Source organism: Fringilla coelebs (genome assembly GCF_963513975.1).
Source record: "Fringilla coelebs genome assembly, chromosome: 2".
Lineage (NCBI taxonomy): Eukaryota > Metazoa > Chordata > Aves > Passeriformes > Fringillidae > Fringilla > Fringilla coelebs.
In genome coordinates, this window is record NC_140029.1 from 52,658,335 (window position 1) to 52,681,059 (window position 22,725).

General features: G+C 33.4%; 1 protein-coding gene across 2 annotated transcripts in view; it reads left to right on the top strand.

Annotated features, from left to right (window-relative positions):
- Positions 1–22,725, top strand: part of KLHL1 (kelch like family member 1) — a gene marked incomplete at both ends in the record, with an annotated part of 182,526 nt that overhangs the window by 152,733 nt on the left and 7,068 nt on the right. For both annotated transcript variants that reach the window (XM_084223982.1, XM_084223983.1), the window contains one exon: positions 11,696–11,858. In XM_084223982.1, coding sequence (XP_084080108.1) covers positions 11,696–11,858 — 163 coding nt within the window. The remainder of the gene's footprint in view (positions 1–11,695; positions 11,859–22,725) is intronic.

Consider the following 22,725-nt stretch of genomic DNA (forward strand, 5'->3'; position numbering starts at 1 on the left):
TTGTTGTACTATTGCATCAATACCTCACAAAATGACCATGCTTTCCTGCCCTTCACTGTCACAGACACGTTTTATGAAAAATCCTTTCCTTGACATTTTTCTCCTGAGAAGCTGAGAGGCCTCAGGAACAAAATGTAAACAATAACTCTCTGCTGCTGGAATGAAACAGGTGCATCTTTGATTGGTTTCATGTGGTTGTTTCTAATTAATGGCCAATCACAGTCCAGCTGTCTCGGACTGTCTGAGAGACACAAGCTTTTGTTATCATCCATTCTTTTTCCTTTGTTAGCTAGCCTTCTGATGAAATTCTTTCTTCTGTTCTTTAGTATAGTTTTAATATGATATATATCATAAAATAATAAATCAGCCTTCTGAAACATGGAGTCAACATTCTCGTCTCTTCGCTCATCCTGGGACCCTGTGAACATCACCACACTTCACTCATGTGGCACTTGCAATATGCATATGTACTGTTGCTGCTAAACAAGTCTTACAAATGGAAATAGCAATGGGAATCTAGATCAGATGGCATCACGGCACCAAATATCTCACTGATTTAAAATTGTTTCCTAAGTTTAAATTTAACTGTAAATTAGAAAATACATGAGAAAATACATGAATTACATGCAAAAATATGTCAAGTCTTTTCTGCCAGTGTTCGAGAATTTTTCAGAATCAGTGCTGTTCCCCAGGGTGGTAAAAATGCAATGACTTCAGCTGTAACTACAGGAAAGTAATAGTACAACATTAGGGTGTGCTGAATAGAGAAAATATTTGTCTCTGTGAAAAAAGACAAAATCTGTGATTGAAAACCCTTGGTGATCAGTAAAAAAAATAATTCTGGACTATAATTTTACAGATTATTTTGGTCAACAGATTTAAAAAGTACCATTGTAGTTTAAATTAAGGAATGTTGGGATTATGACTGGAAAAAAAATGGTATGCTTTCTTTACTAGGAAAAAAGAAACAAACTAGGCATTTTGAGACCATTTGAGGGGTTTTTTCTCCTTACTATAAAATAATTTTTGAATTTTTAGATTGAAGTAATTCAGGCTTTTTGTAAACAACATGTAAAATGAGAAGTCTAAATTGGGATGATTAAATGCAGTTGTTTGGGAGGCATTAGAAAGGAGTTCTTTATATGGAATTATGTACTAATCACATTGTTACCTGAGAAGCTTAGTTAATAGAATTTTATTGTTTTTTTATTTTAATTTTTTCTAATAACCCATGAAGTTATTTTAGTAAATGCCTTTTGTAATGAAAGTTAATCTGAAGTAATACTTTTTTTTTTAAATTTTTTTTTTCTAAACTATGTAATGTTATATTCATGTAGTAATAATGCTATAGCAGTTTGAATTGGGTTTTGTATACAGGATAGAAATAGGTGCCCATCCTTTACATGGATGATTTTTTTGTTGACACAGCAAAAAAATTGTCAGATGTACCCCATTGTATCTAAGGGCACAACCAGGTAATACAATTTACTTTATCCTTTATTCGTATAATCTTCAATAGAAGCACATGTATAGAAGTTGGTGCATGTAGAAATGAGGAAATAGAAGTTGACAGGCCTTGTAGTGCAAGTCCATAGTGTAGGAAGTCATATGTTAGGTGGTTTTGAAGCTGCCAATTGAAGATGAGTGAAAACTCTTTTAATGACAGTGTTTGAAATAAGTGGTGCTAAAGTACAAAAAAGAAAAAGCCGACTGTGGGATCCAAAACTATTATTTAAAGTAATAGTGATTCTAATATCCCTGTTGAGTAGTCCATAAAACAGAATGGAGTATGAAAGAGCAATAAGACACCAGAAAGGTGGTGAAAGGAAAAAATGAAATATAGGAAAGGTGAAAGCTGACAAACAGGAAGACCAAATCAAAATCCGTATAGGAAAAGAAGAAAGAGACTGAAAGGACAAAGATGTGAAAAATGTAAAACAGATTCTAGTTTATTAATTCAGCAGTTTTATGAAGCAACACTGTATCCACTTTTTCAATTTCTGTGCTGAAATTAATAGTCTATGTAGAAGAGGAGAGAGAAGGGAAATATGGAACCAATGATAGACTAATCAGAATTTTAGGTATCAAATCCAGTGAAACTGTGATTTAAAAAACAAAACCAAAAATGAACCTAAAAGCTAGAAAAAAATTGTATTTGGCTTGTCTTTACAAAAGAAACAATTTAGGTGCCACAGTGAGAAAATTAGGCTTCCAGTATACTTGGGGGAGAACAGCAGTTTTTCCAGGTAGGTGTTGTAAATTGTCTTTTCAATGAACTGTGTAAAGTGTGTCTAAGCTTCTATTTTAGGTTTTGGCTTTGAAAATACACTGATCTCACTATCCATAGTCAAACACTTATTTGCAAGATGATCAGCATGGGAAGGAGGCAGACAGGACATGGTATTACCTTTTAAAATCCCTTGCATCTTAGAGTGGAGGCAAGTTTCATAGTTTTCCTCCTCCCCTCTCAGAAGAGGGGAGAAGGAAAAATATGAAACTGGAATCTTGCCAGTTGTAATCATCTGAGTAAAAATGCTATAAAAATATTAATAATTGATGGGAAGGCCTTAGATTTATTTACATAGGATGTAGGCCTAGGGTGGATAGAATTCACTCTACCCAGAGTGAATGGTCACAGAAGACCTAAAGAATTTCCAATTCCCAGTTTATACAGTGGGTTAGGCTTCAACCTATTGTTCTGAAGGAACTAAATATGTAATGTAAATGCATTTTTAAGGACCTGAAGTTAATGCCTGAAATTAGATTGAATACTTGCTTATTATGTGATTGTCATGAAACTGGTATGTGCACGAATAAATATCTAAAAGTCTAAGTTGAAAATTCTGAAGTGAAAAGAGAATACATGTAGTTAGGGAGTAACAAGATAAAGTATCCCAGAATATATCAGATGTTGCTGACAAAATATAAAATTGCACTATGGCTTTGCATGAAGGCCAGTTTCTATATTTCACTGAGAGGGAACATCCAATGTGCTTCTTAGACCCAGCTTGATTCTCAACTTTCATGCTTTCTGCTCTAGAGTCTAACTCATGAGTCAGAGGGAGGGAAAAAAAATTGCTTGGGAAAAATACAGGGATACCTCTGTACCTTTCAAGTAGTAATGAGAAAAACTAATAGGGGGAAAGATTGTGGAGACAGAATTATCAGTATTCTACATAGTAAATCTCAGAAATAAAATACATGTATGAATATAAGTAATAAAAATAATATAAAAATATAAAAATCTAGACATATAAATTATTTATTATCAGCCTGTATATTTTTTAAATCACTAAATGATAATTTAGAAAATATTTTATCTACTTTTAAAAGTATTCAAGTGTTGACTACTTCATTGATTCAAAATTAGTGAAATTCTTTAGAAGTAATGTTTGTATTTTCAAAAGAAATTATTGTTTATCAAATAATTTTGCATTGTGCAAAAGCTTAGAGCATAAATACAACTGCACAGTTTTAGACATCTAAGAATTTGTGTAGGATTCAGCAGCCTAAGTAGGTATATGTACAGTGGAGTAGAGCAACTGTGGTGGCATAATCTGATTTCCATGGGAATAAGAAGTGTAGCATGTTTAGAATTAAATTATCTGTGGCTTGGGAACAGTTCCTGCTTCTCAAGGTGCAACAAATACTATTGAGTAGACTGGAAACTGAAAATCTGGTGGATCAAAAAAAAATTAGATTCCAGTTGCACTGGCACTTTTAAAAAGAAAGCCAATAATGTTTTATTGGGTATTTATGCCTGTATGTGTGTATGATTTGAGAGATGTAAAAAAAATTGATTCTTGAGAAACTATTGAAGATACAAAACTAAAGAAAAAAAAAATCCAGTAAATTTTTATGAACACTTCTATTTAAATAAAGTTAGAATAGTAATGAAGTACATAATGTCTTAAAGAGCTAGCTGTAACAATGTAGCATCAATGGAAATGCTTACTATTTAATAATTTCTGGTGAAATTATTCCTTCATGAAGCAATAAGTTGAAAAAAATATTCGGTATAACATTTCTCTATATAAATATTAACACGAAGCAGATATTTTTGATCCCATTGCTCTCCCTTGGTGAAGTAAATAATTTCTGACAATAAATTTGTCAAATTTCAATAGTTTTTTAAAATAAGCCTGCAGTGCAATATCAGAAAAAGTATCAGATACTAGAAACCTTAATAGATCCATAATAGCAAAATGAGTATTGGATTGCACTGAAACAAATGAAGAAGAAACACATAGGAAACACATATTTGATACGATAAATTTATAAGGAACAGGTCATTGCAATAAAATTATATATATTAAAGATGCATTTTATGAGATGAATATGGTAAGTAATCACCTCTAATTTATTTTATACCAAATATTTTGTTAGGAAACAAAGCCTTTGAAGAATGAGTGCTACTAACAGATTTTTAAAAATAGTTCCACCAGGAAAACGTGGGCTGTAGGATTCATGAGCAGAGTAAATCAGATACACAGCAAAGTACCAAAACTATTAACTGTACAGGCTGAGTTTTGCCTCTTTCATGAACCATAATATAAGATAGATTATTGCTTACTCAACACCAAAAGTCTGATGATGAATGATACCTCTTTTTAGACCTAATTTGAAAGATAATTTTGAACTCAGTGAGAGCTGAACTTTCATCTACCATTTTAAAAACCTATGCTATGACAGTGAAATAATGCTGTTATTTTAGAAAGCACTTAAGCCCCAATATAAACATGTTTGTCTGTGGAGTTACAGTCTGTCAGAAAGCATTCCTGAAAAGTAGAAACCATTAAAATAGACTGGGAATATAAATAAAAGCCTTAACACACCCATTCATGGTAGCTGTGAAATAAACTATAAAAATGTTGAAGATAAAAGGGATCTTTATTCTTCTTTCTGTGCTATCTTGCATGATAGCTTCTTCTTTTTATGTATCACCATTCCTGGGCCACTTAAGAGCCAAAAATGGCAAATTTACATATTCCATTAACATCCAACAAAAATAAGTAGTTATTTTTTCAAGGTTTGGATTTTTTAAAAAATTTTACGACATAATGAATACAGATTTTTTTTTTGTTTTCTGTATGTAAAAGAAACCACTCTCTGGAGATAAAAAAGTACAGAGGTGCAGAGACAGATGCATGAGACTCTGAGATTCCATTTTGGATTTCAGGGCATATATGAACCTACAAGCCGGAGATGAAAGGCAGGAAGAAAGAAATGTCAGTAAAATGAAGAGAATTGAATTAGCATTGAAACCAACTTATTCGGTCATACCCTATTAATATGATAAAACTGTAATTACTTATGACTAATTAATTCCCCAATATTGTGGAGCAACTATTTATAACTAAAAGAATAATTGAATGACATAATAATATTTTTGCATAATGTTTGTTATAGTGCCAAACAGCTGGATAAAGGAAACTTTTCCAGATAGTAGTTTCTTAGAGCATGCAGACAACTGAAAATATTACAGCACTTCATGCTATCTCATATATGATACTGACCAAATTCTACTGAGCTGGGCAGTGATAGTCCAGATTTCCAGAGCATGATGCCATACAGTATCATTTTGATATCATTCTGATGCTATATCGTATAGTTTTGATCAGCAATGGTCAGCTGAGAAAGATTCATGTCCCATAAAAGTTCAACTCAAGATCCTATTGTAAATATCTTATTTTTCTGCAATGGTAAATCTTTCTGGGTACATCAGCACCTCCTAAAAGCAATGTTATAGTTAAGATGTGTGTTCTCCATCTTTATGTTGTGATTTCTATGCACAAAAAACCCCACCCAAAAAACACAACAACCAAAAATGCCAGAATGTTTCGCCACCTAAGCATTGAGTGGAAGAGTTCCACAGCAGACTGGCTTACCAGAGCACAGCAATCTTCTAAAATAGATGTATTTTTTACCTCAGAAGCAGCTGTTAAGAGATTGGTTTGGGAATCTTTCTTTTAGGCAACATTGACCAGTACTACATGCCTCCATGTAGTTAAATGATTATTTTTTTTTCCATGTGAAATCTCAGGAAAAATGAGTGCTTTCACTGTGGGTTGGAATAAGGGCTGAACATTTTAAAGTATTTTCTCTGGAATATTGATTTGCATGTATATTAGATTTCTGCTTTGGATTTTTCTCCTAATCATGGGGAATATCAGAGGGATTTTTTTTCTGAGTTATTAAGTACCTTTTCTTTGTACTTTGCACTTTTTGCTAAGTAGTAGATCGTGACCCAATTCACTAAAGAGTTACAAATCATAACAGCAACACTTTTAATAATTTCTGAGTCATGTTCTCAGGATAATAGGATGGTGAAATTGAGAACCTAGTGTCTTATCTACAAAACTGAATGTAAACAGAGGGTCGACAGGCAGATCTTTGCTTCTATAAATTTGCATTATATTAGCAAGTTAGTGCAATATCTTCTGGCCCAAGAGGGCAGTGATACCACCATAATTCCTTAAACCATCCTTGACACTTGTTAATTTACATAGGAATAGGTATTTTCAACATTGAGTCACTGAATATTCTCTAAGGAAGGTAGGTCAGGTCCAATTCTCCAAGTACTAAATTCCAAGATTGGCCTATGGCAGCCCTATATGCAGCATTGAAAGAACAGTATTTGTATTTCCCAAGCAGTTAATATCATGGCTTTGAGAACTAAATATGAGAATTAATTCATCATTTAATTCATGATGCATAATTTAAATCAAATTGGACTTTCTTTGATACCACTACTATGGAAGAAAAGTGGTTTAAGACTTAAGGAGGGAAATCATAGAGGTAGAAAAAGCAGCAATATTAATTACAATATATACAAAATTGTACAAATATGCTTCTTTGGGTATGGGTGAGAAATAAGTTTGTTAAAAATGTGCTTCTACCTGGACACTAATTAAACGCAGAGCTTAAAAGGGTAAAATCTAGATGTTATTTGATCAAGTTTCATACTTGGATAGCAAACTACTGATTTTTCTTCTCACCTTCTATGTCATGATATAGTGTATGTCTCTTATCTTCTTGAAAGGTAATGCCCTTATTTAGATTTGCTGGATACAAGTATACCCTTGCAAATTAAAATTTCACGTCTCTGCAAATACCAAAATGCAGAGACTACAGTAAAGCTAGCGCCACAGATAATTTTTTCTTTTATGTTTTATATTCCAATGTCAGTATGAAACTATATTTACAATTATTTTAATAAAAAAATTACACTTTTTAAAATTTTACTCTGTAAAATTAAGTCCATCAGGCAGATAAAGAACTGCAGAATTAAAAATATTATAGGCAGTGCTCATTTATTTTGTAACATTACAGAAAAGCAATTTAAAATCCCATTCCAGTCTTCAAGTATAAATAATTGGAACTGTACAGATTGAGCACCTAATTAGGCATAATAGGGTTTTTTGCTGCATAGCTTTGTGAAGGCAATCAAAAGGAAAATGCCTGCCATTGCAAACTAGACAATTAATTTTTTAGATCTCATTTAGTTCAGAAAGAATACTGTTTGCTTTTATAAATTCCTAGGTCAAAATGCTTAGAAGAATTATTTTCCAGATACTTTTTTTGCTCAGGAAAATATTAAGGTTTCTCTGCGCTGTACTTACAGCACTTAACTCCTCAAGATATTGCTGAAAACATATCTCCTCTTAAGAAAATAAGTTGCTTCCTTTCTCAAAAGGGATGTTCATAGCTGGTTCAGCTCTGCAACTATATGAGAACTAGGAAAACCAAACTATTCAGTGTCAGTTAAATGAAAGTAATCCATCAAAAGATGGGTAGAACAAATTACTCCCTCAGTGCCAAAATTATTATTTTCTACAAATTAAAAAAGTAAGAACTGATTCCACCAATTTTCAGTTTCTTTGTTCAGACAAATAATAACTTTTGTTATTTAATGTAATTCTCTTACAGTAAAATACTCCCTTTCTGAATGTATTATTACTTTTGTCAGAACACAACAAAGCACTAGTATAATTTGAAAAATTAAATCCAAGAGGATTTTTTATTTTCTTTTGGCTTAAACTGTTTTGCCAAATTTTTGACGATGACCTGCAGGAAGAAAAGGTATAAGGGCCTTCTGTCCTTTCTCTTCTCTTAGCAAAGTCTCCTGAAAGAGCCAACAGCATTACTCTTCTGTGCAATTTGCCATTCCTGTAGATATTTTTCAATATCTACATTCTGAGTGTAAATATAGGTGGATGTTTGTTATTTTGTGGACAGAGATGACAGAAAACAAAGTTATATACTCTGACATCAGTATACTCTAGGATACACAATGAACATGAAAACCTGTCTCACGAAGTTGAAATGAACTCTGATCTTCTAACACACTGTTCAGTATCTTGACTACAAACAGACGAAAAATCTTATCTCAAGAGACCAAGCAGAAATTGGCTGCGCCATTTAAAAAAAATAAAAGGTATATAGAGTTCAGTACCTTTGCTCTTTAAGGAGGATGAATTCTACAGTGTGCTAATAGTATTGGAACTCTGACATTTCAACACAGACTACTTACAATGAATTAAATTTTTTTCTTCTATTAAAACAAATGACCTGGAACATTCAGAAAAGAGAATAGTCTTGCTTCATCAGTTTTACTGGAAAATATTTTGCTTTGTGATCTTGGGGAATGTCTCCCTTAAGATTTTGATTGTGGGGTTGCCATTAGCTGTTATCATGGACTGTTCAGTAATTTCAGTCAGAGAAGAGGTGCACTGCAATCCATCCTGCATGATAAGGAGGCTACAAGCAAAATCTTTGGGAATACCCTTTAGTCCATATGTGTGATATAAAAATCACATAGACATTCTGGCATCTAAGCTTAGAATGAATTCAAATGCTTGAATTCAATGCTTGGATATTGAATTTTTCATATAAGACACCGTCTCTCTAATAAGAAATGTATATTTATATACTTATATAAGTGAGTATATAAGATGATTACACTATCATTGCTACTCATTGGAATATTTTGAAACATATGATTCAAGCACTGCCTAATGGGGAAATAAAATGCTTCTGTGTAGCTTAGAACATTGCCAACCTGGCTTCTTAGAAAACATAAGAATCAAATGTGGGACTTCATGGATAGATGGGTCTAAACACAGGTAATAGAGATGCAACCCAGCAGATGCAACAGTTTGTGCAGCAGCTTCCACAAAAGGGCACCAGAAACCACTGAGGTCAGTATATTGGTTTCTGCAATGGGGAAAAAATCAGTAGGAGCTGAGCATCTCACAGGGTTCTATCTGCATTGTATAAACTCAGAAAACTTCTGATGAGAGGAGCAGAGAAGTCATTGAAGACTATTTTCTGTATAATTACTAAATGTTACTTTTCTCTTTTTGTAACAAGAAATGCAGAGAGAAAGGAACATTATATCAATGCAATGAGCTTATCAGTTTTCATTGTCATTAAAAAAAAAAAGTAAAAAACCATGAAAATGCAGGAAGAATGCTATTTTGATTAAGAAGAAATCAAATTTCCTACAAAAAATGAGTTAAATAATTGTAATGACTTAATTTCCAGCAGGAAATAGATTAGAATAAAACTCAGCTATGAAGGACTTGAAATAAAAATATTAAATACTGAATTAAATTAAAAGAGTAATTGAGGAAAACGTTTTCTGTCCTAGTGAAAGTGCAAATAAGTTATCTAAGGAAGTAAAAACTGGAAATTTCAAAACTGATGAGATGTGGGTTTTATGTGCATCATAGCTTCCTTGTGAAATTCACTGCATAACAGTACAACACTGTTTATGTGTGAAGGTGAGAGAGGGTTTGTGAGTTTGTCTAGACACCAACTATGTGTACATGTATGTGTATAAAACGCTTACCCTTCTGAACTTCCTTTGAATATGATTCATTTTTTTTCCCAAAAAGAACTTGATTTTCTATTTAACTTTGCATTTAATCAAGAGGATATAGATGAAAAAGCTAAGGAGAAGCATGTTTTTTTATAACAAGTCATAGTAAATAATTTTATTGCAATGTAAATCTCTCTGTTCAGGATTTAAGAATATTTAAAATATTAGATACTAGAGTAAACAAAAAACCATGCCCAAACTACATATTTTAGCATATAATCCCATAATTTTTATGTGACCACTGACACATCTTCCCACATATCATTATTGGTTGTGTTCTGAGATTAAATGTTGAGCTATACAGATCATTACTTCAGTTAAATATCCACTTTAATATTCTGGAGAAATTATAATTGGAACATGTGATTGAATAGAAAGAATTTCTAGGCAAGGCAATGAAAACAATTGGAGAATGAATTCTATAGAAAAATAAAAGGTTGAGCCTTCATTTGGAGGAAAATTTTTCTAAGGGTTAGTAGGGGTTTTTGAATTATTTTCTTTTTTAAGTTAAAAAATATTGACAAACAAAAATCAACACCCAAAGTGCAGGAAAACTTTCTGTGAACACTGGCATGAAACATATTCAAACTCTTTGATAAATATAGTTTTAAAGTAAAATAAATTTTTAATTAATTACTTTTCTGAAATAGGACAAAGCATTCCTACACAGAAAGGGGAGACTTCACATTGTTGAAAATTAAAGATAAACTTTTCTGTAAGAAAAAAACCAAAGCCATTCTCTACAACTTTAATGATCTATTGTTTTCTGACTTTTTGATGAGTTCAAGTTGTGTGAGTGAGTGAGGATAAAAAAAGACATTGACTTAGAAACAGGACTGGATTTAGCCTGAGATTTTCCAGAGCGATGTTCATTTGGGATCATGGGTTCATAGAATGGAATTGCTGAGCTCACTGTCTGGTAACAAATGGTGCTTAGCTATAACTTATCTTCCAGAGCCTTCTAAGCTTAACTGAAGAGACTGTGAGATAGAGAATTCATCAATTCCTTTGACTGGGTGATTCAAACTGTTCACAGTTAAAAAGTTGTTTCTTATTGAAATATGTTCAACTTCAGTTTTTACACATTACATTTTGTTTTATTTTTTTTCAGTAGATAAAAGAATGCTCATATATCCAACATTATTTTTCTGGGAAGCTGTGTGGCTATTTCTCTTTCTTTTTTGATAGAATGAAACTGAGGAATGAAACTGAGAAACAGCTTAAATTTCTCAGTCTAATTACTTGCTCAAGCCTTCAAATGTGCTTTTTTATTCTGTACCAGTCCATCAATCTTTCTGCTACTGAAGAATTGTTAATTTTCTTCTATGTGATTGACAAAAAGGGTGCAAAAACAGACTTCAACCCCGTAGAAACAATTCCTTTCACTGAAATCCCCCTTAGGTTGACAATAATCAGAGATCTACCAGGTATCCAGTCCCTACTTTATTGTGTGCTTTACTGCTATTCTAAAGAGCTAATTCATGATCAGAATGTTATGAGAAACTAAAGGGAATACAGAAATGTAAGAGGATCACATCATTGACAGGTTATTCTCTGAAGCAAACACTCTTTTCAAGAAATGAAATTAGGTTTGTTTGACAAGACCTGTTTTTCATAGAGCCATGTGGAGTGGCATTAATTTTATTCCTGTTTGTTGATTCTTAATTAATCAAATCTCAAATTGGTATTTCTGTTTTCATTTTGAATATAAAAGTTCATTTGTTGGTTGTGTTTTGGAAAAACTTTTTTTATTTTTCACTACTGATAGAGGAAACATACTTTTATCTTCTCTCACTTTCTCCCTCATTTTAGGAGTTACAGTGCTTGAAGGGCCTATTTATGCAGTGGGAGGACATGATGGTTGGAGTTATTTGAACACAGTTGAGAGGTGGGACCCTCAAAGTCAGCAGTGGACATTTGTGGCAAGTATGTCAATTGCCAGAAGCACTGTTGGAGTAGCAGCATTAAATGGCAAGTGAGTAGGGTGTGCTTACACAATTGAAACACTTCTTTTGAAAACCAATGAAGCTTAATTGTCATTGCTTCCCTTATTAAGTTGCAGTGGCATTGAATTGTTTCAGAGTAGATCAAATGGTCAAATCTGCTTTAATAGCCCTGTTACTCTACGAGAAACAGGTTTCAATGATGCACAAGCTGTGCAGCAGACTAGCAGAAGCAACATCTAGACAAAAAACCCTGGAAAATTTGATCTAAAGTAATGAAGACAGCATATGATTTTGCATTAATATTCCAGCTTTGTTTTTCTTGCACAGCTGACTATATATTTAATGCTTCCCAGTTAACAGATACTCAATTGAATTTTGCATGACTTATATCAAACACTTTCAAATTAAAAGAGATGTTATCTGTGTCCAAGAAATGTAGGATAGACACCACTGAAAACAGAAAAGCAGTGGTCTCACAAGTAGAAATATGCAATTGATTTTTATTCTTTTTATCCGAGTACCCAGCTTTAAAAAATATCCAATATGCCAAGAACTGCAACCTGAAAACCTATGTAAAGACCTTTCAACTTCCTGGTGCTATTCTTGCTGCATTGCTGTTCCACACAACTGACATGTGCTGCATTCCTCAGGATATTGGAAATGGATATCTCATTGAGAAACACAATGTTGGGTTTAACATTCAGCAAAGGAAAAAATATTTTAGTAGGGAAGTTCTGAGGAGTTTTTTTCTGGATTATTCATTATGATTTCTTTCTTCAGCGGTGAATTAAGTAGGTAAATAAATGAAATGCATTAGATGCTTGTTGAAGTGAGAGTGTTACAGACTATTCTGCATGTGTCTCTCTCACTCTGCTTTGGGCACTCTGCATAAAATGGATACTGGATGCTAAATATTTCAAATGTGAGGTTCTTAAAAGACTTGAAAAAGTATTGCTACTTCTGTTGTGTTTTAATGTGAGAAACTATTCCATTTGTGATCTTCCATTGCCCTATAGTTGGCTGAATTTGTTTTCCATTTAAATTAATTTTAAGCAGAAAAATGAAAATTGTATTTTTCTATCGGCTTGTGATGGAAATAAATAAAAAACTTAAAGCTTTCATATTCTGATCTCGTCAGGCTCTGAGTGAGGAGATTGATTTGTAAGTAACCTTTTTTTAGTTCCCAATGTATTGAAGTGTTTCAGAAGCTCACTTGTGTAGACCATGCAAGTAAATTATCAATTATTTTGCTGCTCAAACAAATTGAAAACAATACTATCAAAATTTGGCTAAACAGGGCACACAGAAATGAATGTTATTTCACTGAAGTACATTTTTATGTTTAAACTGAAATTCTTATTTCAACATCTTTCCTAAAACATGAAAAGGATTGTGTCAACATGTGCATCATAATCTAATTGAAAAATATTTAATTATTAAAGAGATAAAATCCTACTGAATTTTTCAGAAATTCAGAAAAATAGTTGTCTGAAGTTTTGGATTTTTTTAAATTTTAAACTTAGTCCATTTGCCAGGGTTCTTTTCTATAATCATGTTGCCGTATTAAATTTAGAAGTTGCAATACTGTTTCACCCAGGAGGGCTTAATGGAGTATCTTCCCATCCCCACACAAAAGTCACCTGGTTGTTACCTCCAGATTTCCCAGAGTAATAGGATAGAATAGTTACTATCCTTCAATGAGGAACACAGACAATATTCATTTTATTTAATATCTTAGTTGTAAGGAGAGCCAGAACAACTAATAAAAGATAAAGGTGTTTCTAGAGATAAAAGAAAGACACATGACAAATGTATTTTACCAAAATTTCAACAGAACTATTTATCTAATGCTACATATGAAATAAATAGTTAAGATGAAAAAAAGGTGAGTAGTACAGGGATTTGAAAAAGACTCTATGCAATAACTAGGATGTCACAGTTACCCCTGGAATTCTTTACAGATCTGTCCTGGGTTAAAAGACTATAACAGCAACAGCAAGCTAGTTAAATTACCAGACCATTCAAAGTGACACCAAAGGGAATAATATCATATGATTCATGTTGTCCACATGAATACATGATGGCCAAAAGGCCAAATTCATGTTGGCCACATGAATTTGGATGACCTTAAGAAGCAACACAAATAGTATGTTTCGTAGTTTATGTGTGAATTAACAAGCCTTGTGTTTGGAGAAAATTAATGTTAAGAAGTAAAAGAAGAGGTGAAAAAACTTTGCATGTTGTTAGCACAGAAAAAGAACAGAAGAAGAAGTCTGGGGAAATAAAAGGAAATGCTACTGAAGAATACATAAAGTTTTATTAATATTGGAAATATTTATGTTGTTTTACTGTGTGGAATTCTGGTCATCCGTATCGAGGGAAGTTCAAGTGAAATTGCAAAGGCCTTATAATGTGTATTAAGACTACCAAGAATGTGTGGCGTACCAAAGAAAAGCAAAAAAACTGATACAGTTGGCAAAGAAACTGATGCACAAAATAGCTGCAATTCAGCTGGGAAAATAGAGATGAAATAAAAGTAATATGGGGACAATAAGATTATGGCCACAAACCTCTCATCAGGTTCTAAATGCCTGTTTATTGGTTCATATAAAGGGTAATGTTATGTGGTTTTATGTAACATCAAAGACTGGAATCTGAGAGTTTTCCTTTTCAGTGAAATTTTTGTTCTCCCAAGTAGGTTCTGGGCACCACTAACAATGTGTGCTGAGGCTTTGGAGATTCCATCTCCTACATCTTTGTGTGTTTCTCATAGTCAAACAGTAACACAAGAGTGCAGTGTGTTATCCTTACTATATATAAAAATGATTAATTTTTAACTTGATGTATTTATCAATTTTTAAGATATTTTGGTAGGTGTTGTAGGACTTGCCATGACTGTAGAATTTCCTGGGATGAAATAGGGTTAGTAATTCCTTCTGATATGGATGCAATGTCATCCTTTCTGCCTTGTTACTGTTAACAACCCTGTTGCAGAGACCGGAAAAGAAAGAGTGCATGAACTTCCTCAGATCAGTGATAGATATGGGTGTTAAAATATTAAATGTGGGAGGGAGATCCACACTTTGAAAAAATAACTGGTAGAGGATGGTGCTTTTTGTATGCAGACAGTGAGGCAAAAGTTGGGATGACTTATTTGAATCTTTTTGGGGCTCACATAAGTGGTGTGTAACTAGTGTGCAATTTATACTATATAAGACCAGCATTCTACAGTTGTCAGTAAATAGTGCTGAAGCAACAGAACTTTTCTGCAGTATGAATTAGAAGCACCAAGGAATGAAAAGTGTGAAAAAGTTTATGTTTTCCAGAAACTTTTTGAAATTATCACTTAACTATTTCAAGATTTTCTTAATTTATTGGTTTTAAACTCAAGAGGAACAAACACCTAGTTGACACCTTCAATCCAATAAATACTAATCCCTTCATTAACTTAAAATGTAAATGCTTCCAAATTTATAGTTAATACCATAGCTATTTATTATCCTTCCATTAAAAATTCTATACATGAACTGCTCATTCCCTAAGAACATAAACCTTTCCACTAATTTAATTTAATTTCAAACATATTTTATGCTAACGGCGTAGCGCTACGTGAAAATGAAATTTAGTTGACACACTTGCATCAGGAATACATCCTCCTCAAAGACATTCTCTGTATCATACAGATTAATGTTATTCTAAACATTTTTGTGTCACTACCATCACTGAAATTTTTCTGTATCGCTCTATTATATGTCCACAAAGACTGTATTACAAAAAATATTCCTTAGTTTCTACTGGTATGTTCGAAATTATCAATATTTTTTTAAGCAACTGTGGCTTTCATGGCAGAAAGTCTTGATCCCTTTAGCAAATATCAGTAAATCTGTGTTACAAAAGCATAACATGCTCAGCTGTTGATAGGATCCACAGGCTGACTTTGAATGGTAGGACATCACAGCAGAACCTAAACTGCCAAAAATCATGACTGACACACACTGGCATGCAGTTCAATCTCATGCTAACATCTTGTGGAGTCAAGGAAAAGGAGTCCTGACCTTTATTGATTGCCACATCCTCAAATATGTGCTATAGTGAACTTGATATTTCCCCTGCTGCTGTTGTTTTTATTAAACACCACAGAACACTGTTGGTATATGATAGATGACAAAAAGAGAGGAATTGTTTAATCTTAACTCTTAGAAATACCACCGTGTAAGTATTCTTTTAAATAATATTTTACTTGTATTTAAGGAAAAGTCTTGTAGGTATTTGTTGTCTCTGAAGGAAGGTAAAAGAGCAAGGAGAAATGCTGCAAGAAAATATTATTCTCCTTCAATATCCATCTGACTACTTACCATTTGCTGTCACAGGCAAAATAGGCTTGACTTGGGGAAAATTAATGCAATTCATTAGTAATAAAAATAGATTCTGGCTAGTGAGGAGCAACCCCAAATTTTAAAATGCCACCTTTCTTCCCCCCTTTCCCAGGCTCAGTTTATGTACTGTATAACATTACAGCCCCACCCCTGACTGGTGCAGGGGGTGGGAAATGGGTGTTGTGGTCAGACCATAATTCTCAGACCCTTCTCTCTGCCACTCCCTCCTCACACATTTCCCTTGCTCCATCATGGGCTCTCCATGGGCTGCAGTCCTTTGGGAGACAACCTCCTACTCCAGTGTGGTGAACTCCACAGGCCCCTGTGCCTGTGACTGGTGATTATCTTAAGCAGGAAAATGCAATGCCAAGATGCATAAGCTGACCCAGAGATATTTTTTCCTTTAAAGGGACAAACCCCTAAGCACATGTCCTCTTCATCAAATCAATCATGTTTAAAATTGGAGTTATTTGGCAAGCCTCATCTCTCTCCATCAGTTATGTTTGTCCTTTTTCCTGCTTGCCTGAGACACTGATTTTTTTACATATTACCGTTGAAAGACAGTCCAACATAAAAAAACTACTGCTTTTCTGGTTGGGTCCTTTAAGTAATTATTTATTATCAATTGGTAATGTCAAATTTTGTCTCTTACTTAACTGCAACAGATAGAATTTAGATCAGATTCCACATTCTATTAATTCTGCTTAAGTACTGATAAAATATACTAATTTTTATTTTTTAAAAATGTATTTGCATATACATATTTATTATTTTCCCTTTACATCCATGAAAATTAATTTGTTACATTTTCAATTTTACTAGTTAGGTAGAAAGAGTTTATTAACTATGTAGCTTTGGGGTTTTTTAATAGTTATTTATCTATTTATATTCAGTTACATTCATTCAGTTCCACCACTTTTGCAATAATTGGATTCATTTAGTAATGGATTTTCATAAATTGGATTATTGTTTTGGCAGTGCTTTCCCAGCTATTCTCTGTTTCATTTTGAATGGGAAACACAGAAAACTGCCCAACAGAGATGTTGGCATATGCACAGTGGAATGTTTTGTTTTCAGGTCATTTAATGAGAAAAACTGGAAAGAAAACTTAGATCAATATTATTTCTGCTGTAAATTGCAGTTACTTTAGTTTAATATGTCCCTTACAATTATTATGCACTATTACAAACTAACTATCAAAAAGTTTAGCCTGATGAACCTTAATTTTTAAGAAAAATAACAAAATTCAAACCAAATTAGTGTGAGCACAAGAAAGGTTCTCAAAATCATCTTATAGTTAGTCACTCACCAGGAATATAATTGCTTTGAACTGACCTTGGAGAGACGAAGGTTAATAATTCCACAAAGTCCTTAATAGTAGTTCAGTGTTTGGCATGAGAGAATTAGGAATGTATTACATTCATATAACCACCGACAAAACTTGATTGTATGGCTGATTACAGCCTCCTCCAGGAGTTCTGCTCCTTTGGCTTTCATGCATCATATAATAAACTATCTGTGGCATTTTCTCTTAGCAGAATCATTAAGGCTTATTACTAATTCAGTGCCCTGGTCTGATCTTTTGATCTTTTGCACACAAATTCATATATCCTACATAGGGGTCTCATGCAGCTCAGTGAATGTTCCGTTTAATTCAAATTGCATCCTATTCTCTCTTACTCAAGCAAGATTTAACTTGTTATTTTTACATCCAGCCTGTAAGGAGAGACACTCTGCACAGGTCTACTTTTCTTTCTCTGGGGCTAGGCTAGCCTTAAAAAGATACAAACTAGATAAATATATATCACTCTTATAAGAGAAAAGCAAAATAATGAATCTTTACTGAAATAATGAATCTTTATTGCAAAGCCACTATTTTTCCTGCAGTCCCAGGCAGATGCATATGCAGCTAGGATGCCTTCTTCTTCGGAAACTGTGTCATTGGTAGGAGACACAACAGATGCTAAAAACATTGCTTATTTGCAGAGTGGGAACTTGATGAGCCTATTTTCTCTTGCTATACTGTGGCCAGGGTCCCAGATACTTGGACCACATTTCTGTTTTGAATTTTTACTGCACATCTACATCTTTTAGTGTGTATGCCTCCACTATCCCCTTCTCTTCATCCGTCACCCACACAGGGAAATTTTCAGACTGGCTGGCTGTTGACTGTTGTATAGCTGGAATGACTGTAATTTGTGATAAAGTCTGTCATTTGGGTTTTGTAATAAGAAACCATTTGTCTCTACTACATAATTCCTTTTATTTTTTCCTGTAAGTTTTGTAATGAACGATAAATTCTACATAGATATGCATATGATCTAGTATGGTATGAATTAATTTGGACATGCATGGGTACTTCAGGCCAGACAGACATAGTGAGTTAACTTAGTCCTAGTACATGGCAGAAAAAGGCAGTAGTGTGACTCCATCTAATTTAAACTTTTAAATGTAACAAATGCACCAGTCTAGACAGCAGGAAGCAGTGTGGATAATGCCTAGGAACATTCAATGCCTATTTTTTAAAAGCGTAGCTTCCATAATTAAGCACAGATTTAAAAATAAAAACAAACAGTGAGCAATAACTGTTTTCTCTCTTGCGGTCAAGACTACAAAAGCTATTAATATCCTTTATTTTTGATTATAACTAAAGTTTGGCTTTTCATAATTATCTTTAGTGGGAGATGAAGTATGAGAATCCAAACCTGTCTCACATGGTTCTTGGTGCCTGTATGCTGGGACAGGAAGGAAGCCCTTGTGCAGTGCAGTTGGAGCAGTCTAGAGATCCTTCCACACCAAATGTAGGCTTCAACTTAGACTACACACACACACATGTGCATTCCTGTGTGTTATCATGTGCATTCACATACTTCCTTATTTCCACATATGTGCCATCTGGAAGGATATTTAAATACACAGATCTGACTGAAATTAAAGAAAGCTAAATTTTAATTCAATACTCAACTAAATGTCCTTATGGGCAACAGACATTACAACAGCTGACAAATACCCACTATACTCAGCAGAATAGAATACCAAGACATCTCCACTCTTAAATTCCTATATTTCCAATTTGAAACTTGATTAACTTCTTAATAACTAATATTTGGGTAAGATGAAATTTCTTGTGATTCAGTAGACCAGCTGCAGATAAATCTTACATTATTGGCTGAGTTTGTTGAACAGAGAAGGGTTTGCTCATTGTGAAGATCACAAGCTAAATGACCTAAGATATTTTTGCAAGTCAGCCATATAATTGCAATGCATGGATAATTTTCATACTTCAGCAAAGACTAGGGAACTGGTCAAAATTTTTAAATAAAAGAAGTATTAATATGCTTTAATTGTGTTTTTTAAGGCTGAAGTAACAATTCAAAATTTCATGCCAAACTAACAAGAAAAGAAAGTAGGACCAAAACTACTATATTACCCATCAGCGCCAATTTTTTCTCATTGCTTTTGTTGCTTGAGGTTTTCTTTGCTCTTATGCCTTATTAGTGATTCACTTATTCTTTTACTAATCCATTTCAACTAAGAAAAGTACCTTGATTGGCATACATAGTTACTGTCACGTAAAGAGAAAAGAAAATGTTTTAAACTGCATGCTTTCTGCCCACAATATTCTCACTAACTACAAGCAAATCAGTATATTGTATGACTTAATAAAGATATTTTGCATGCTGCTAAATTACAGCAGTGCTTTTTTTTGTCCAAAAAATTCATGCTGTCACATGTCTGCTTTCATCTACATCATCTGCCTAACCAGACAGGATCTCAAATTTGTCTCAGGAATTTATTAGCTATTATTAACAAATTTTGTGAAACTCTTTTGCAATGGGAAGAATACCAAACATACTTCAAAGACTAGTTCACTAGTTACCAGCCTTAGATTTTTTTTGATTGAAAATTTTGTCTCTGTTCTTATTATGTTTTACTCTAAATGTACTTTGACCTATAAATAGTTTTATAACTTAATTTGAATCCGGAGAAGTTATTTCAGGTTCTTTTATGACAGTTTTTATGCTGCTGCTGTTTTATAAATATGGTGTTTATTAACTTCTAATTTAAATAAAATTTTTTTTTCAGAAAAACATTTATTCTGTATCCCACTATAGGGAAAATGAGACACATAGTGAAATTATTCTTACTCAACTGTGGAAACTACAAAAAGGGGTAGATATTTTAAAATATTTTAGTCAAAATAATTAAATACATGGATACTGAGACAAAAAAATGGAACAACTCTACGGTCTAAAATTATTAAACTCACAAAGAAAATTAGTATCGTAAACATTATCTCAGTCTAGAACAAATTCTATGAATTCATTAAAAATTCTTATTTAATGACAGGTTCACTGTGTGTCTTAATGATAGAGCAAATAAAGGGCCTCATGCACATGCTATAGTAAATGATTAATTTACAAAGACTATTTTGCCTTACCTACTTTATAGCCTGATAAAGTCAAGAATGTTTTTTAACTGTTGGAATCCGCATTGAATCAATGGTCTAGTGTAGAGAATGTAGCCCATAAAATTCTGATTACAGTTAAAATTGCTTGAAACAAGTTCTTTCTATTAGAAAACTAAAATTTCCAGTGTAGGAAGTCAAACTTTTTCATAACAATATTATCCATGCAAAGGGTGTTTTTCTCTCAATATTTTATGTCACAGAATCATAGAAGGCCTTGGGTTGGGAGGAACCTCAAAGACCATCTAGTTCCAGCTCCCCTTTCATGGGCAGAAACACCAGCCATTAGATCAAGTTCTCAGGGGCCCCATCTAACTCAACCGTAGTTCTACTAATTCAATTCCAAGAACTTCCTCTATTACTATATTTTTTTCCATTTTTGGGGGTCAAATTCTACTTTTAATTTACTTCCCTACTGCATTACAAATGCATGAAATGGCCTTCCAAATTTACACACAGAAATAAGACTTCATTAATGCTTTCCATTCACAAAATTATTGTATTTCCAACTTTTGCCAGTGAACTTCATTGGCTTAATCAAGGTAGCATGGATAAATATCTCTCTCTATACTCTGATTCCTAGGCCAGGTATGGACTGATTCAGCAATACAGTAGTCCAGCACTGATGAAAATTATTACTGTCCCTCAGTCCTACCAAGCAGATATCTTTTGTGCCAGAGTAATTCTCTGCTGCTCTTTCACACTGAAAGGCCAGAAAAGGGTACAAAAGGGCCTAAGCAAAAGACTGGATAAGGTCTTTGATATTCATAGTGAAAGAATTTTGAAAGGGAAAACCTCATTAAGGAATGCACCAAGGGCATGATTCAACTGGTTTCACAAGCCATACCCACCTCACATCAAAGGCAGTCTGGTCTTTTGAGGTTGGCTTGTCAAACTGAATTTAAAACTGTCTTTTCTGAGTAGTTATCAAAGGTTTGTAATGACAGAACTGAGATAAATGCTTTTGATCCAGCTGGTCGTGATTTCTCCTAATGCTTCCTACTTTGAAACCTGTACTTCATTTTTCTAGCCAATTATACATATAGTTATATATATAAAAATGTTCAGGAATCTCTCTCCATCTTCGTAAAAGAAGTGACAAAACCCTGGAAAGACAGAAGAGGCTGAGCTTGGCCTAATTTCATATCTACGCACAGTGTCTGATTCAGCTGAAATGTAGACTATATATGAATAGAAATCTATTATATCTCCACAGGCAGAACTTTGACTGTGGAGATAAAAGTGCTCAGTACTGGAAGCTTTCTTTTCCTTGCTGGTCTTGCTCTTTAAGGAGGGATATATGATTATTTTTTTTATAAGAATTCTAGTTTTGATGGGATACACCATGAAGAGTAATTCAGCTAATTCAGAGAAATGCATGATATTTTTTTCCTATAGAAATTGTATTAAAACTTTTAACAAGCTGGACAAAGCTGAAAAAATTGTTTAATTTGAAGTCATCTAATAAAATAACACCCTAAGCTCTAAAAAGGAAGTACGACTACTGAATAGCTTTAATTACAAGTATTTAAAAAATTTCAGATTCCTGATTCAGTATCCTGAATATTCAGTGCAGTCATTTTGGGCCTTTGTGAACACAGATTTGGAAATTTGACTGAAGACTGGAAGCAATTTCTGACTTAATTGTTCAAGCTCAACCACAATCAGAGCTTTAAAGTAATTACTCCATTTCCAACTTTTTCTTGTTCGAACTATTTTAATTTTACCCTTGTGAAATAATAAAAAAAAAAGATTCCCTAGAGAAAAAAGATAGAAACACAATCAAACTCTAAAATGTTAATTCCAAAATGTGATTTTGAAAATGAATTTTGTTCTGAATAGCTGAGAGCATTTTAGCAACAGCTCAGGTGGTCCCAATCACTTTGTCAGCTACTTATGAAAAGCATTTGCTCTCTTTTTACCAGCAACTCAAGAGTGCCTTCAGCTATATTTTATTACCTGTCTTAATTGGAATAGAGGAATGAGAAAGTATGTTTTACTTTCAGTGCGCAAATATCAGCTTATTGATTTATTTCAGTTGAAAGACAATCG